The sequence below is a fragment of the Protopterus annectens genome, chromosome 2.part0 (assembly GCF_019279795.1).
Source record: "Protopterus annectens isolate FY-2018-M chromosome 2.part0, PAN1.0, whole genome shotgun sequence".
Taxonomy (NCBI): Eukaryota; Metazoa; Chordata; order Ceratodontiformes; family Protopteridae; genus Protopterus; species Protopterus annectens.
This window is the reverse complement of record NC_056728.1, coordinates 1,832,225,438-1,832,241,769: the sequence shown is the minus strand read 5'-3', so window position 1 is coordinate 1,832,241,769 and position 16,332 is coordinate 1,832,225,438. Positions and strand designations below refer to the sequence as shown.

Here is a 16,332-nt window from a genome sequence, read left to right as displayed (position 1 = left end):
TGGCTGCTTATTCAAAATGGCACTCTTACTTGCACATGCTCAGCATTTATATGCATGTGGTGACTCACTAGAAAGCTTCTTAAAGGTATATCACACACACTGATCTACATTTGACATACTGGCAGAGTAGGCACCAAACTAGTGTTGCCTGAGGGTCAGATAACTCAGACATAAATAACCCTTTCTTTAGCTTCAGTGTTAACAGTCTGGATTCGAGTGAAGGACTGACTGCTCTTAAGAAGTCACGTAGTCACTTCTGAAGGCTAGATCAATATCCAAAACAGAAGAAGCAGTCAAAATTTTGCTATCAAAATACTTAAATGGCAAAGTGTAAAACTGGAACATGCTGAAGAACTGTCATGCGTGCAAAACTGCTGTTGGGGAAATGCCAGCTATAGAAGCACAAATATACTGTTGACTATGATGCAGGAGATGGCATTCAAAGAGTGAACGTGCATCTGAGAAGATGGCTGAGACAGAAGAAAAAAGTTATGAAAAGACACAGATAAAACAAAATTAACAAAGCACCTTAAAAAGTAATATGAAGCAGAGGCAAGCATTCTGTGTAAAGAGAAAATGTAATGGTGCAAGCATGACCACAGTAATAACAGATGTTCAAAACGTAGGAACACTGCTGAATGAACATTTCTCCTCTGTCTTGGTGGAAGGGAGTTGTGCTTTCTACAGCCCAAGCAATCTCTAGTAAAAGCAAGAAAACTAAGTAGGCACACTGGTGCTGCCTTATCCAGCAATGAAGGGATGGAAGTGTTAACGGATCAGATCCAGTAACTCTGTATGCTGCTTGTTTACTAGCAAATACAGAGAAAATAGTAATAATCCAGATGGCAGAATTCACAAGAAGCACACTATTTTAAACGCACCTTTTAAAACTTTATTCCATTAAGTGCTTTCGGCTAGAAAATACCAGCCTTCTTCAGACATTCAAAAAACATGTGACAAACTCTTTTATAGCCCAACCCAACCACTTGAGTCTTAAAGACATAGCATTATAAAACAACAACATATTAAAATGAAATGCTTTTAACAATACATTTTTAAAAATCATTTATATAAATATTTATATATAACTATCAAAAGTTTTTAATTTTAACTCACAAGAAATGGACACTACATCATTTAACCCTGGCTAAGCAGATACATCCAAGTGTAAAATCCACCACAACTCTCTATGTTCTAAAAAAATACCCCAAGTTCCCCCCTGGGTTTTTTTGCAACTGTTCTAGTATGACAAATTTAAAACTATGGCTTGGGAATTCCTTTAAGTGTTTAACTAAAGCACTGGTTTCTTTATGTGTATGCATATCATAAATGTGTTCATACACCCGTTGTTTAAATTTTCGCTAAGTCTTTCTCACATAATATGCAGGACAATAGCTGCATTTTGCAGCATAAATCACTCCTGTTTGGCAAGAAAAGCAACCAGAAACTATAATACACTTGGAACCTAAGTGCACCTGGTTACATTCCAAAATAAACTTGCACTGTGAGCACATTCCACATTTTGTCATTTTCTGCACAGGCTGCATATGTAAAAGGGATAAACTGTCACACCAATCTTGAAGGTTGCTATCCCGTCTAAATACGAAATCAGGAAAATTGCCAATTTTTTCCATTAGCTGTTTATCTGGTCTAATAAATGCCCAATTTTTATTAATAATACCTATTATATTTTTACTATGGGCATTGAATGTAGAAATAAATGCATTTTTTGTATTTTTTGCTTGTTGCACACCACTTTCTCATTGTGGAAAAGGTGTCACCCTATTGCCTGATGCCATTATTCCTATAGTTTCATTTTGGATACCATTTGCAGAAGGAGAAACTTCTCCATAAGCTTCACCAAATGAACTGGCACAATGGTTTTGTAATAAAGGAATGTACTGGCCTGATCGTCTCTTCTTAATGATCTCAAATTTTATATTGTTAATCATTTGCACTGGGTAACCCCTATTCATAAACATGTTGCCTATAAAGTGTACTTCATTTAAGAAGTCAAGCATATCAGTTACCATTCAGGCGGCCCATACCATCTGTCCCTTTTTGACATGGTATGGGTGGTTACATGTAAATTGCAAGTATTTATTTGAATGTTTTTTTCCTAAAAACACAGGCTTTTAAACCAGCTTTCTGTTCTAGTTAATTCTACATTCAAGTAAGACAGAGTTTACACCTAACTGGTACGTAAACTTCAAATACTCAGTTGTTGTATTTAAAGATTGTACAAAGTCTGGTATTAAATCAACAGGACCATCCCAAGCAGTAAACAAATCATCTAAAAAATGGACATGGTCACTTTTCTTGGCAAACAACAGGAGTGATTTATGCTGCAAAATACAGCTTTTGTCCTGTATATAATGTGGGAAAGACTGAGCGAAAATTTAAACAATGGGTGTATGAACACATTTATGATATGCATACACATAAAGAGACAAGTGCTCTAGTTAAACAAGCCATAGTTTTAAATTTGTCATACTAGAACAGTTGCAAAAAATCCCAGGGGGGACCATGGGGTATTTTTTTAGAACATAGAAAGTTGTGGTGGATTTTACACTTGAATGCATCTGCTTATCCAGGGTTAAATGGTGTAGTGCCTATTTCTTGTGAATTAAAATTAAAATCTTTTACTAGATAGTTATATATAAATATTTATATAATTTTTTTTAATGTATTGTTAAAAGTACTTCATTTTAATATGTTGTTGCTTTATAATATTATGTCTTTAAGGCTCAAGTGGTTGGGTTGGGCTATAAAAGAGTTTGTCACATGATTTTTGAAAGTCTGAAGAAGGCTGGTATTTTCTATCCAAAAGCGCTTAATGGAATAAAGTTTTAAAAAGTGTTTTTACTAGCAAATACAGCCATGGGAGCAGGAACACATTTTTATCTATATGTCGCAGTTTGGGACATTTCATTTAATAAGAAAGTTGTTTTGAGCATTCTGAGTACTTAGTTTTACATTTATAGCAAAATAAATCATTTAAGCAAGTTTTAGCACCTGGAATTTGTTTCTTACCTTTTTTGCAAGCCGTTTGTATATTCCTACAGCTTTAACCAGTTGCCTCATGGCTCTAACTCTGGATCCCATTCTGACACCATGTTGCTAATCTTATGTGCATTAAGATGATGTTGAGGCTTGGGTGTTCATTTAAGTAGTTTATTGTATACAAATACATCAGGGTGGATGGCAGGAACATTGAACTTAAGTGAACTAACTGACTAGTACATATTTGCATGCTCTCATTCTGGCTGCTTACTCAAAATGGCACTCTTACTTGCACATGCTCAGTACTTATATGCATGTGCTGATTCACTGGAATGCTTCTTAAAGGTACATCACATCACACACACTGATCTGCATTTGACACACTGGCAGAGTAGGCACCAGCTAGTTTTGCTTGATGGGCAGATAACTCAGACATAAATAACCCTTTCTTTAGCTTCAGTGTTAACAGTCTGGATTTGAGTGAAGGACTGACTGCTCTTAAGAAGTCACGTAGTCACTTCTGAAGGCTAGATCAATATCCAAAACAGAAAAAGCAGTCAAAATTTTGATATCAAAACACCTAAACGGCAAAGTGTAAAACTGGAAAATGGTGAAGGACTGTCATGCATGCAAAACTGCTGTTGAGGAAATGCCAGCTACAGAAGCACAGATATACGGTTGACTATGACGCAGGAGATGGTATTCAAAGAGTGAACGTGCAACTGAGAAGATGACTGAGACAGAAGAATAAATTTATGAAAAGACACAGATAAAACAAAATTAACAAAGCACCTTAAAAAGTAATATGAAGCAGTGGCAAGCATTCTGTGTAAAGAGAAAATGTAATTGTGCAAGCATGACCACAGTAACAACAGATGTCCAAAACATAGGAACACTGCTGAATGAACATTGCTCCTCTGTCTTGGTGGAAGGGAGTTATGCTTTCTACAGCCCAAGCAATCTCTAGTAAAAGCAAGAAAACTAAGTAGGCACACTGGTGCTGCCTTATCCAGCAATGAAGGGATGGAAGTGTTAATGGATCAGATCCAGTATCTCTGTATGCTGCTTGTTTACTAGCAAATACAGCCATGGGAGCAGGAACACAAATTAAATATCCTCAACAACTGTGGAAGCGGCCATCAAGTGCTTGACACGCAACTTCCTAGTAATCTAACTGTGGTGACCAAAAGTTAATCATCTATAGAAAGAAAGGGAACAGGAACTTAGGAGCAATGGAAGAAATAACAATTACATATACTAGCAACTCGACAGTGGTTGGTTATTAAATATCAGGTTTCAAAAGTTGCTGTCTGCTGTGCATTCCTTCGGCCTGCTAGCTGCAGATTTATCACTAGCACATTCTGCAAGAACCTCCTCAAATTAACAACTTTATAAGTTATTAGGTAGTTCCTAAGCTACTGAAATGTGAGGATCTTAAGAAGGCTAGCCTTACACCTTTGTAGCTTTTATCCAATATATTTTGTGTATTAATAACCCAGATGCAGGAAGAACAAGAATATGTATCCGTGGGGGACATCAGTCTTAAACCAGGGATGAATTTGTGATTTCCCATCCATACATCCAAATCATGTTCGAACAGAGTAAGAAAGTACTTTGTTTTATAGACAGAAGGGAAAATGTCATTTTTTCTTGTGCCACCACATGAAATAAGACTTCACTTATAAAGCTTAACAGGTTATCATATTTATGTAAAAGGTTTTACAAACTTCTGGTCTTAAACTGAAAATTGAACTCGTACTCAAATAATTAAATGGTACCTGAAGTGGTGAACTGCTTTCCACACTCTCTACATTTTAGAGGTCCATCTGTGATGTGAATTTTTAGATGAGCCTTTAGGTTTCCCACCTAAAAACAGAGCACAATAAATGATTTTACTGGTATTTGTAAATGTGATACTGGCTGTATTCATCTGTAGAACTCCAACAAACAAGGTTATATACAGTAAAAAGCGTTATTATTCATAAGCTACATAAAAAAACAAAATGAAAAGACACAGTTAAAAGGAAACTAACATAACACCTTAAAAAGTAATATGAAGCAGTGGTAAGCATTCTGTGCAAACAGAAAAAAGAAGTTATGTCTTACCATAACATTCTGTGTTATTGATCTTCACTAATCTTTGACTGTGGGTTCCAAGCCTCGGAACAGACTCGGTTGTTTTTCTAGCTCACGCCTTCCAAAAATCTGAAGCTAACCTCTACTCATAATGCTCCTCACTAAATTATCTCAGATCGAGTTTGCCTACAATAGTGACTGACAGACAAGAAGTAATAAATAAGAGACTATATATGTGTCTGAAGCCAGTCTTTGGGAATATTCGGTCCACTAAGAGTCTTGGGGGGGGGGATGTCAAGGATTAGTGAAGATCGACAAAGTACAGTTGTGTACACTTACCATAAATGTAGATGTTCGAGTGTATTCACGGTTGCAGTCATTACATTTGGGTAATCCTGCTGGCAGGTTGCCCTCAGCCGGCCTGAATTCCAAAGTCTTGGGTCCTGCGTCGGCTGCTGTCGCCCCTTCCCTGATGTCAGGTTGTCAGGGGTATAAAAGAAGCAGCAGACGCCATTTTCTTCAGTTTTTCTTGCCCCAGATGTTAGGTGCCCCCCAAAAGGGTAGCCAAACTTTATATATATTCAGAAATACATCAATATAAATTTACCTTCATCTATAAACAAATACACCACATAGGTAGTATAAATCAGAGAAGGAAGGATAAGATCCAAAAGAAAAAACGGGGAAGGCGGGTGGGTAAACCTGGACTGCAACAGTGAATACACTCGAACATCTACATTTATGCTAAGTGTACATGACTGTACTATGTTCTTCGTGTTTCACTGTTGCAGTCATTACATTTGGGTAGTGTCCCAAAGCTATGGTTGGGAGGCTGGAACTAGACAGCAGTAGGAGTGGCTATGAGGCCCTGCAGAACTGCAGTGGCAAAGCCTGCCCTGGATTTAGAGTAGAGTGGCAGATGGTAATGCTTTGTAAAGGTGTGCACAGAATTCCAAGTAGCCGCCTCTAAAATGTCTCTGGTTGGTACTCCCCTGAGAAAGGCAGCTGAAGTGGCTGCAGCTCTGGTGGAATGAGGCCTAATGCCCTTAGGCATTGGCTTGCCATGGTGTAAGTAGCAGAAACAAATGCAGTGGCCTGACCACTTAGAAATAGTCTGCTTTGAGATAGGCTTTCCTTGCGATCCTGCAGCATATGCAACTAGTAATTGCTCTGTCTTCCTGAAAGCTTTGGTTCTGAACAAGTAGAATCTAAGCTGTCTGTGTACGTCCAAAGAATGCAGAATTCTCTCCCCCTTGTTCTGTGGATTTGGGTAAAAGGTTGGCAGATGGATGGCTTGGTTAAGAGCCACACTGGACACTACTTTAGGCATAAATGTTGGGTTTGTCCTCAGGGAGACCCTGTCAGGGTGAAAAATGATGAAAGGTTCCACAGCCATGAGCACTTGTAGCTCTGAAACTCATCTTGCAGAAGTAATTGCTAAGAGCAGAGCTGTTTTCCAAGAAAAAAACTTCATATCAGCTGTAGCAGCTGGCTCAAAAGGAGGCAGGGTGAGTTTTTCCAAAACATAGTTGAGGTCCCATGCAGGTATTGGTAGTTTTCTTGGGGGCCTTAAATTTTTGGCTCCTCTGAGGTACTGCCTCAGTAAAGGCTGAAAAAAGTGGTGGCTCTGTATTGTAATGAGTCGAAATGGCCGAGGCATGAATTTTAATTGATGAAAAAGATAGGCCTTTGTAAAGCATCTCAGGTTAAGTATTGCAAAATCTGAGGAATATTTGGTACGGCTTCATCAGTTCATTGAGCCTGGTTCCAGGCACAGAATCTCTTCCATTTTCCATCATAAGACTTTCTAGTACTAGGCCTTCTGGCTTCCAGAATGACATCCATCACAGCTTTCTGAGAGGTGTTTTTTGTATGACTACATTATCCGCCATGTTGCCAAATTTAATGTCCCGAGTTGACTGTGCATGATCTGATTGTTTTGCTGGGACAGTAGTCGAGGTATTTGAGGTAAGGTCCAAGCCGGGCATAGAGATAAGTTCCTTAGTATTGGATACTAGTACTGGCGTGGCCAGTCTGGGGCAATCAGTATCATCTTTGGCTTCTCCTGTCTGACCTTTAGGAGCACCTTGGGTAGGAGAGGCAGTGGAGGGAAGGCATATACCGATAGGTTTTTCCAGCTGAAAGATAGGGTGTCCACTTTCCATGCTTGTCTGTGATAAGTCCTTGTGCAGAATCTTTTTAGTTGGTAATTGAGAGGGGAAGCAAATAGGTCTATGTCCGGGCATCCCCATTTCCTTGTTATCATGCTGAAGACTTGTGGATCCAGCTTCCACTCGTGGGGATCCATGAGGTTTCTGCTTAGTTCGTCTGCCAGAGTATTTTCCTTTCCTGGCAGGAAATGTGCCTGCAGATGTACTTGGTAAGTCAAAGCTGTGTCCCACAAGGTCATGGCTAGTCTGCAAAGGGGGTAAGAATGTGTGCCCCCCTGCTTGTTTATATACCACATGACCGTGGTGTTGTCTGTCTTTATCAGTAGTTGTCCCAGATGAAGTAGGTCTTTGAAGGCTGTCAGGGCATTTTGAACAGCTAACATCTCTTTTTGATTGATATGAAGATGCATTTGGTTTGAGGACCATGTGCCCTGAATGCCTCTTCCTGCCATGTGGGCTCCCCAGGCATAATCTGAAGCATCCGTTGTTAGTGTCTGCCGAGGTGGAGGTAATGTGAATGGCTGTCCCTTGTTCTGGTGACAAGCCTTTGCCCACCATCGAAACTCCTGTTGCAGGCAGGGAATGAGAGAAATGACTGTTTCCAGGCTGTGGCAATGTTGAGCCCAAACACTTTTTAGGTACCACTGAAGTTTCCTCATATGCAGTCTTGCATATGGAATTAGTAGGATGCAGGATGCCATGAAGCCCAAAGCCTGCAGAATTTTTCTTGCAGATAACTGGGCCTTTGTTGCCAACATTTTGAAATAAGTAGTCAGTTGCCTTTGTTTGTCTGGCATGAGATAAGCCATCTGGGCAGTAGCTTGCACCCAGGAATCTGAGCTCTTGTGAGGATACTAGTTTTGATTTATTTTTGTTGACTGTGCACCCTAGGCATGTTAGAAGTCTTTTCACAAACGCCAGATGTTAAAGAAGAATGTCTTTGTTCTCTGCTTGAATGAGACAGTCGTCCAAGTAGGGATATATTTGTATTCCTCTTTGTCTGCAAAATGCAATTACTGGTGCCAGGCACTTTGTAAAGACACTGGGCGCAGTAGATAAGCCAAAGGGCAGTGCAGAGAATTGGTAATGCATTGAACCAGCCTTGAATCTGAGATATCATCTGCATGATTATCTGACTGGAACATGCAGGTATGCCTCTTTTAGGTCTAAAGTCACAAGCCAAGCATTCTTGCCCAACATGGGCAGAAGCTGCTGCAAGGTCAACATTTTGAATTTTGGAATATCCAGGAAAGTGTTCAGAATAGATAGGTCCAGCATAGGCCTCCAGACCTTGTCCTTTCTGGGTGCCAAGAACAGCCTTGAGGAAAATCCTTGTCCCTGCTCTTTGTGTGGTACCTGGCTGAATGGCCCCCATGTCCATGAGGGATGAGACTTGTTTTTGTGCCTCTGCCCATTGATTTTTTGGCAGGTCTGGCCAGCTGTTTGCCTTTGGCATAGTATGGAAATGGAACTTGTATCCTTGTGACACTATATTTAGAACCCACTTGTCCTGGGTTATGATGTGCCAATTTTGAGCAAAAAGTGCTAATTTTCCCCCTAAGGGTGCTGCCAGAAGATTAGTGCTTGGTACAGGCAGGGGGAAGTCATTGGGACTGCTTTCTGTATGTTTGTGATCAATTTTCATCCAGCTTTGGAGGTAGAAGCACCCCATTGCTTGGACCTATAAGAACCTTGCGCCTGGGATCTGCCCCTTTGAGGTCTGTCTGGCACAGGAAAGGACCAGTTTTTTGTTGGCCAGTGTCTACTAAACTTAGGTGGCTGTACTTGTAAAAATTATTTGACAGTTTGCATAGATTTAGCTTTGTCCTCCATTTTCTTTAACACCTCTTTTGCCTTAACACCAAACAAAGTATCATGCTGTAAAGGAGCATCTAGTAATTTAACTTTAACATGATCAGGCAGACTTTGTTCCTTTAATCAAACATGCCTCCTAATTACAGAACCCGTAAGTGCGACCCTGCAGGAGGCCTCCAAAGAATCAAAACCACATTGCAAAGTATGTTTTCCAACTTGTTCTGCTGCATACAATAAATCCTGCATTTCTTTGTTTTCTGCACATTCAGAATTTAACATTTTCTGCTTAAGCAATCCCATGACATGTTGCTGATACTTAAGCATATGCAATTGACAGTTTAAGGCCATTATAGCCAAACTTGCAGGTGTGTAAATCTTTTTTCCCCATCTATCCAGTGCCCTTGAATCTATCAGATGGGGTTGGTTTTTTTGCAGTGGAAGCCTTAACTCCCTTTGGACCCTGTGAAATAGTTTCTGGGTCAGCAGCAGGGTTTTTAAAAAGAAATTTGTGTGAGTCAGGAACCCTGTAATATATGTCAGGCTTAACAGGAGCTGGGGGTAAGGAGTCAGGGGTCAGACTAGACTCCAAAAACACATCATCTGCAATGTCTAACACAGGTGGAATAGCTAGGGGTCTGTGCTGAGGTAGTAAAAGAAAATCCCTGAGCCTCTTTTTTGATTCTGAAAAATCTTGGCTCTCCCAGTGGAAGTGCTCCCTCATGGTATGCACGGTTTCCCCAAAGGAATAGTCCTCAGGAGGACATGCTGAAGGAATAGATTCTTCAACATCAGAATCCTCATAGGGGGGAAGAGAATATTCCTGATCATAAAAGGAATCAGAAGAAATAGAAACCCGATCTGAAGATCCATAGTCAGTGTCTTGCCTAGGCCTCTTATCAGGTGGAGGATGGGAACCCCTGATCTAGGTAATCAAGTCTTTGGCCATTTTGAGCATCTGTTTTTAGGGCATAGAGGCCTGTCCACGTGGCTCTTGAGTGTGTTTCCTTGTTTTAGAAGGTGTTTTAGTCTTTGTCTTTGATGCTGAAGTCGGTTTAACGTAAAGATGTTTAGGCCTGAATACACCCTCAGAAGCCGGTACCTGCTCAGTGGCTCTGGACCCATCTGAGGGATTAGCGTCCGAGGCTCCAATACCTTGAGTATCCAGCGGCATGGCCAACTCCACATGGGAGTCTGTAGCGGGCTGCGACTCTAAAGTAGCGGGTGTCAGGGGCTGCAAAAGCTCCTCACTGAGAACTGGCGAACCAGCGACTGGCTTAGGAGAAGCTGCATCGTTGGTTTTGGGCCTCGGTTGTTTTTCTTTTTCTTTGCGTTTTTTGTGAACTCCGGTAGTCGGATGGGTATCCAATGACATTTCAGGATAATTAAACTGGCATCCAAAAAAGTTTAAAGCAAAATCATACTGACGCTTAATAGTGCATTGGTTAAATCTAGCACAAAACCGACAACCAGAAACGTTGTGATCAGGGCCTAGGCAAGGAATGCAGTAAGAATGAAAATCCTTATGAGGTATTTGCTTTCCACAAGAAATACAATTAACTTTTTCTGACATCGGTCTGGAGCAAGAAAAAAAGTTTCCCCAATGGGGTACTTAGCTTTATTGAAGACTTTGGATCTGAAACTCAAACACGAAAATCTCAGGGGTTGGCCGACTGGCACTTGTGAACTGCTTCTGCTTCAGGCACCGCACGGCAAGAAAGACTGAAGAAAATGGTATCGGCTGCTTCTTTTACACCCCTGATGACCTGACATCAGGGAAGGGGCGACAGCAGCCGACGCAGGACCCAAGACTTTGGAATTCAGGCCGGCTGAGGGCAACCTGCCAGCAGGATTACCCAAATGTAATGACTGCAACAGTGAAACATGAAGAACATCACAGATGGAATGTTATGGTAAGACATAACTTCTTTATCTGATGTAGCCAATCTTCACGTAATGCTAGACTGTGGGACAGAATCTTGGGAGGTCTCATGAAAGAATATTCCCGAGCACCATTGAACCGAATGATGCACGGCCCCTAGAGACCTGGTCCAATCTGTAATAAGTGATAAAAGTATGAGGAGATGCCTATGTAGTTGCTGCACAATTGTCACCTAAAGAAGCTTTAGCATGAAAAGCTGCAGAAGCTGCTACAGCTCTAGTTGAATGGGCTTTCACAGGATGCAGTGGTTGAAGTCCCTTCGAATGATAAATACAGGTGATACAATCCCTAAGCCATTTAGCTATGTTAACCTTAGAAATTGGGTTACCTAAAGAAAGTGAGGAAAAGGCAATGAACAAGTTAGTTGGATTTTCTGATGTCCTTTGTTCTGGGAAGGTAAAAATGTAACTGCCTGTGGACGTCTAATAAGTGCAGCCAGTATTCTCCCTTATTAGAGAAATTAGGTAAAAAGACTGGTAGATGTAAGGTTTGATTGATATTCGATTCTGAAACAACCTTTGTCAAAAAAGATGGATTCATCCTGAGGGAGATCCTGTCCTTCTGAAATATTAAATAGGGGGCTTGCAGGACAAGGCTTGAATTTCCAGTATTCTTCTGGCTGAAGTGATAGCTATCAAAAACAAAGTCTTCCAGGTCAAAAACTGTAGGACCAAAGGTAGATTCCATGGAGCAATGGGTTCTTTAAACGGACATCTTGGCATTAAAGTTCCTTTCAAAAAGGCCTTATAAAGTTTGAGACATAAGTGAAGAACCATCACAACCAACATGGAAATTAGATACTGCAGCAAGATGTATTCATATGGTAGAAGCTAAGGAGCCACATGGATAAAGAAAGGCTAGAAAATCTAAAACTTTATCCACAGGTGATGCATACCATCTAGCAAATTTTATCCATTTGTTATGGTACAGCTTTCTAGCTGAAGGCTTATAGTGGGCCAAAATGATTTGTCAGACCGGGGAAGTAAGAGAGGAATGCCTGTCAATCACAGGAACTGGAGAAGCCACACAATGAGCTTGAGATGCTGCAGATTCAGATCAACCACTCCTTCTGGGTGAGAATACATCTGGAGCCGGGTCCAGAATCCAAGGTTTCCAAAGAAGGTGAGGCCAAAGGAAGGGAAACCAAACTTGTCGAGGGCAGAATGAAGCAATGAGGATTAATTTGTTCTTTGACCTCTTGGCTTTCTTTAGAAACTGACATATCAGAGGAGTCGGGGAAAGGCATACAGAATACAGGGGGGCCAATCATGGAGAACAGCATCTCTAAACAATTCTCCTGGAGGGAGAATTAGTGCAAAGTAACTGCAGCTCTTGTTGTTCAGAGGGGATGCAAACAACAGATCACTGTAAGGCTGACCCCAGTGGCGGAATATCTTTTCCGCCACTACTGGATTCAGAGACCACTTGTGAGGCATTAGGATAGTTCTGCTTAACTTGTCCGCAATCACTGTGGGTGCTCCCCGGAATGTGCATTACCATTAGAAAGTGGTTGGAAGAAATTGCCCATTGCCATACTCTGAGGGCTTCTCAAAGCGGGTAAGACTTGGTTCCCCCTTGTTTGTTGATGTACCAGACTACAGACCTGCTGTCTGTATTGCCACTGTTACAAAGGGGAGGGTAACTTGAAATGTTCGCAGTGCTAACAGCACCACCTTCATCTCTAGAACACTGATATGTAAATTTGCCTTCATCTGGGACCAAGTGCCTTGGACCGTCATTCCCAGATAATGCCCCCCCCCCCCTATCTGGGAAGCATCTGTGGTCACTATGGCTTGGGGCTGAGGTAGGACAAAAGGACGACCCAACAAGATTTAGTTGGAAAGGAGACACCAAGACAGGTCTTGCTTGCAATGATTGGTGATCAAAATCTGATCAGACATCGGTTGGTTTAATAATGACCATTGGGAGACCAGAAACCACTGAAGCATCCCCATGTGATATCTGGCCATGGGAATTAGGGTAACAGAGGCTGCCATTGACCCTACAGCCTGCAGGATGAGTCTTGCTATAACACGTCTGTTCTGAATGATTTGGTTTACTTGTGATCTGATCCTCTGGAGCCTTTCGAATTTGAGTGATGCAAATCATGTGACGGTATCTAGTATAGCTCCAATGAATTCCCGCTGTTGTGTAAGTTCTAAATGGGATTTTTCATAATTTATTGTGATTCTTAACGTGGTTCAAAGATGAAGGGTGCAATCTCTTGACTTTACGAGTTCACGCCTGGTGGAAGCGGTAAGGAGCCAGTCGTTGAGATATGGAAACACACTGAACCTTAACAGTCTGAGATGTACTGTTATCACTGCCATGCATTTGGTAAACGCCCTGGGGGCTGTGGTGAGGCCAAAGGCAAGTGCCCTGAACTGACAGTGACTGGCTCTCAGCCAGAAGAGCAGGAATCTTCTGGAGTGCTTGTCCATTTTTATGTGGTAATACGCATCCTGAAGATCTACTGACCACATCCAGTCATCTTTTTCCAAAAATGGAAGTATTGACTGTACTGAGACCATCTGGAATTTGGTTTGTTGAACTGATTTGTTCAACTGGCTGAGATCCCAAAGTGGGTCTCCAGTCCCCTGTTTTTTGAGCAATAAAAAGAGCCTGGAGTAGATTCCAGATCATCTCTGGTCTAGTGGGACTGATAGGACTCTCTTGTTGAGCAGTTTTTGGATTTCTAAGACTGCTATTTCCCTGTCACTAGGTGGAATGTGAGTCTTTTGAGTTTTTGGGTTTAATGAAGGGGGAATGGTGTACCCTCTGGAAATGATCCCCTGTGCTCATTTGTCTACTGTCATTTGTAGCCAGGCAGATTGGTGCAGGGATAATCGTCCCCCAACTGCCTCCAGAGGATGGCGATCAGGTCTCCATTCAGGAGCACTGGTAGAAGTTAACTGAGAAGGAATCTCTTGACCCCTGGTTCTGCGGGCCACTTCTGCCTCTTGGGTGGCGTCTTACATTACTTTCCTCTCTGCCCTGGGAAAAGTCCTTGCCATGTCAGTCTTGGAAAAGCCCTTTGATCTTTTTGAACCATAGCCTCCCACTTCTCTGGTTACTATAGTAGGGCCGTTCAGGAGTGGAGAAGCATACACCCATGGCAGAAAGAGTTTTCCCATTGTTCTCACATTGGACTCGTGTGACGGATCATCCCGTTTGCACACAAGGTTAAAAACAAATGGAGCATTGATAAAAGAAGATTTAAATGGCTCCGCAAAGTCAACCACCGCATCCAGACATGTCTCCTCATGGCTACGCCTGAACCTTTTGCTTTTGTCATCCCTTTAGCTGCATGAGCAATTAGCGTCATGGATGAACTGGAAATAGATTCAAGGGTGGTGAGCTGAGAGATAAACTTATCTCAGACCCCTTCAGCTAATGCTCCTGTGAGAGTGTCTGAAAGCTGCTTGATCAGATTTCTCTGCAACCTAGTGAAGTGTGCCATATAATTCAAGGACCTGAGAGCAAAGCTCGAAGCGTATACGTGCTTCCCAAACCTAAAAATAGTCTTAAGACTCCTTGTTAGGAGGATGAACACTAGGACTTTCTTCTGCAAGTTCCTTTTTGGCAGCTGCCACTATCACCATGGCGTCTACAGGAAAACCCTTGGTCCAATATTGCTTATCCTTAGGAGCTGACAGAATCCGATCAGGTGTCTCAGGAATCAGCTAGCTGGAGTCCGGAATCTTCTAAGCCCACTGAGCTATCAGTTTAATAAGCTCATCAGCGGGTGGACAGATCCAAGAGATAAAGGGCTGGGCATGAAAAGTCTCCAGGTATACCGATTCATCTGAGAATGGTTGAAGGGAAGTCCAGCCATCCCTCTGCTTCAGGAATTCTAGGATGTCCCCAAAGGAAACATCATCAGGGGGCAAGCTGGGGGAACCTTCCCCTTCATTGAAATCAGTATCCTCTGTGAAAGACTCTTCCAGGGAGTCCAAGTGCTTCCTCTTCCACTTTTTCTTTGAAGGCACCTCTTTGGTGGGATGTTCCGGACAGGTATCAGAAGAAGAATGGTGGGTCATTCCTGAGGCTTCTGTGCCTTCTGTCCCAGGGATGACCCTGGAAGAAGCTCTGGTGTAGGGGATGTATAAGATACTTGGCCTGACAGGGATGGCATAGATAGTGAGCCCACAATGGACAAAGCCTTCTCCATGGCTGAAAGGCAGCCCCCCCCCCGTAGAGGGATGGCAGCACAGAACAGAAACAGACTCCTTCGGAAAGGTGGTCCCAGCCCGCACCACAGAAGCCACGTCCGAGGCAGGAGCCAAGACCGAGCTTACAAATACCGAGGCCCCAAGGGGCATGGAGGGCTCCGAAAGTATTACAGTCAAACCCAGTTATCAGTGACGGAGAAGGAGCTCTAACCAGCACCGAGGCAGTCAGAGCCAGGAAAGTCAGTAGCAAGGGCTCCGAAATCTTGGCTGGAGTTGGAGAAGGAATCTGAATGGGCGACAAGGAAGGACTGGCTCTGGAGCAAAGTTCGCTTGGAACTGAGGATGGAGGCAATCCCCACACCATCAGGAGCTGGTCGACTAATCTCATAATATCTGACTCAGAAAGACTCTTGGTAGACCAGAGGAGGTTGATGGGGATCTAGCTGGTCTTGGTTCCAAAAAAGGACTTGGTGGATGGTCAGCAAACAGGTCCTGCGATGGAGAATAAGAGGCCCTTGAAAATGTAATAAGCCGAGGCTGCTTCGGTACCGAGGGTTCAGTTGATACCAAAGATTCAAATGTCTGCACCAAAGTTTGAGTCGAAGTCAAGTCATCTTTACCTATCAGTGCCGAAGATGCAGTCGACACCAAAGGAGGTCTGGTCAATTTTGCAGATGGCTCCAAGGAACTTGTCAGAATCAAATGTGATTTTTTTTTTGTTCTGAATGAAGAAGAGGAAGAGCTGGCTTCAGTCTTGGGACCAGATGTCGCCTCTTCAAAATCACCCTTCAGAAGTCCCTTTAAAATAAGCTTGTTTCTCTGCTCTATCAAGGTTCGAGTGGAGAAACCATGACAAAAGGCACAATCCTGCTGGAGATGGACAGCACCTAGACAGTAACCACAAGAGGTGTGCCCATCCGAGTTGGGCATTTTTCCATCACATTTTTGGCACCTCTTAAACCCAGAGGTGCCCTTAGTTGACTTACTGGCCACAGTCCAAATATAGGGGCCTAAGCCAAGCTAACATATGCGCACAAACAGAGGAAAGAGAGACAGAAACAGAAAGTCTCCTTATAGATATATATATATATATATATATATATATATATATATATATATAGGTTTACTATCATAAATTCGAAAATCAGAACAAAAC

The 16,332-nt window shown here is 42.2% G+C and overlaps 1 protein-coding gene across 1 annotated transcript in view; it reads right to left on the bottom strand.

Annotated features, from left to right (window-relative positions):
• Positions 1–16,332, bottom strand: part of ZBTB17 (zinc finger and BTB domain containing 17) — a gene marked incomplete in the record, with an annotated part of 1,293,515 nt that overhangs the window by 712,739 nt on the left and 564,444 nt on the right. Inside the window, 1 exon segment of the mRNA XM_044060452.1 lies at positions 4,782–4,869. Coding sequence (XP_043916387.1) covers positions 4,782–4,869 — 88 coding nt within the window.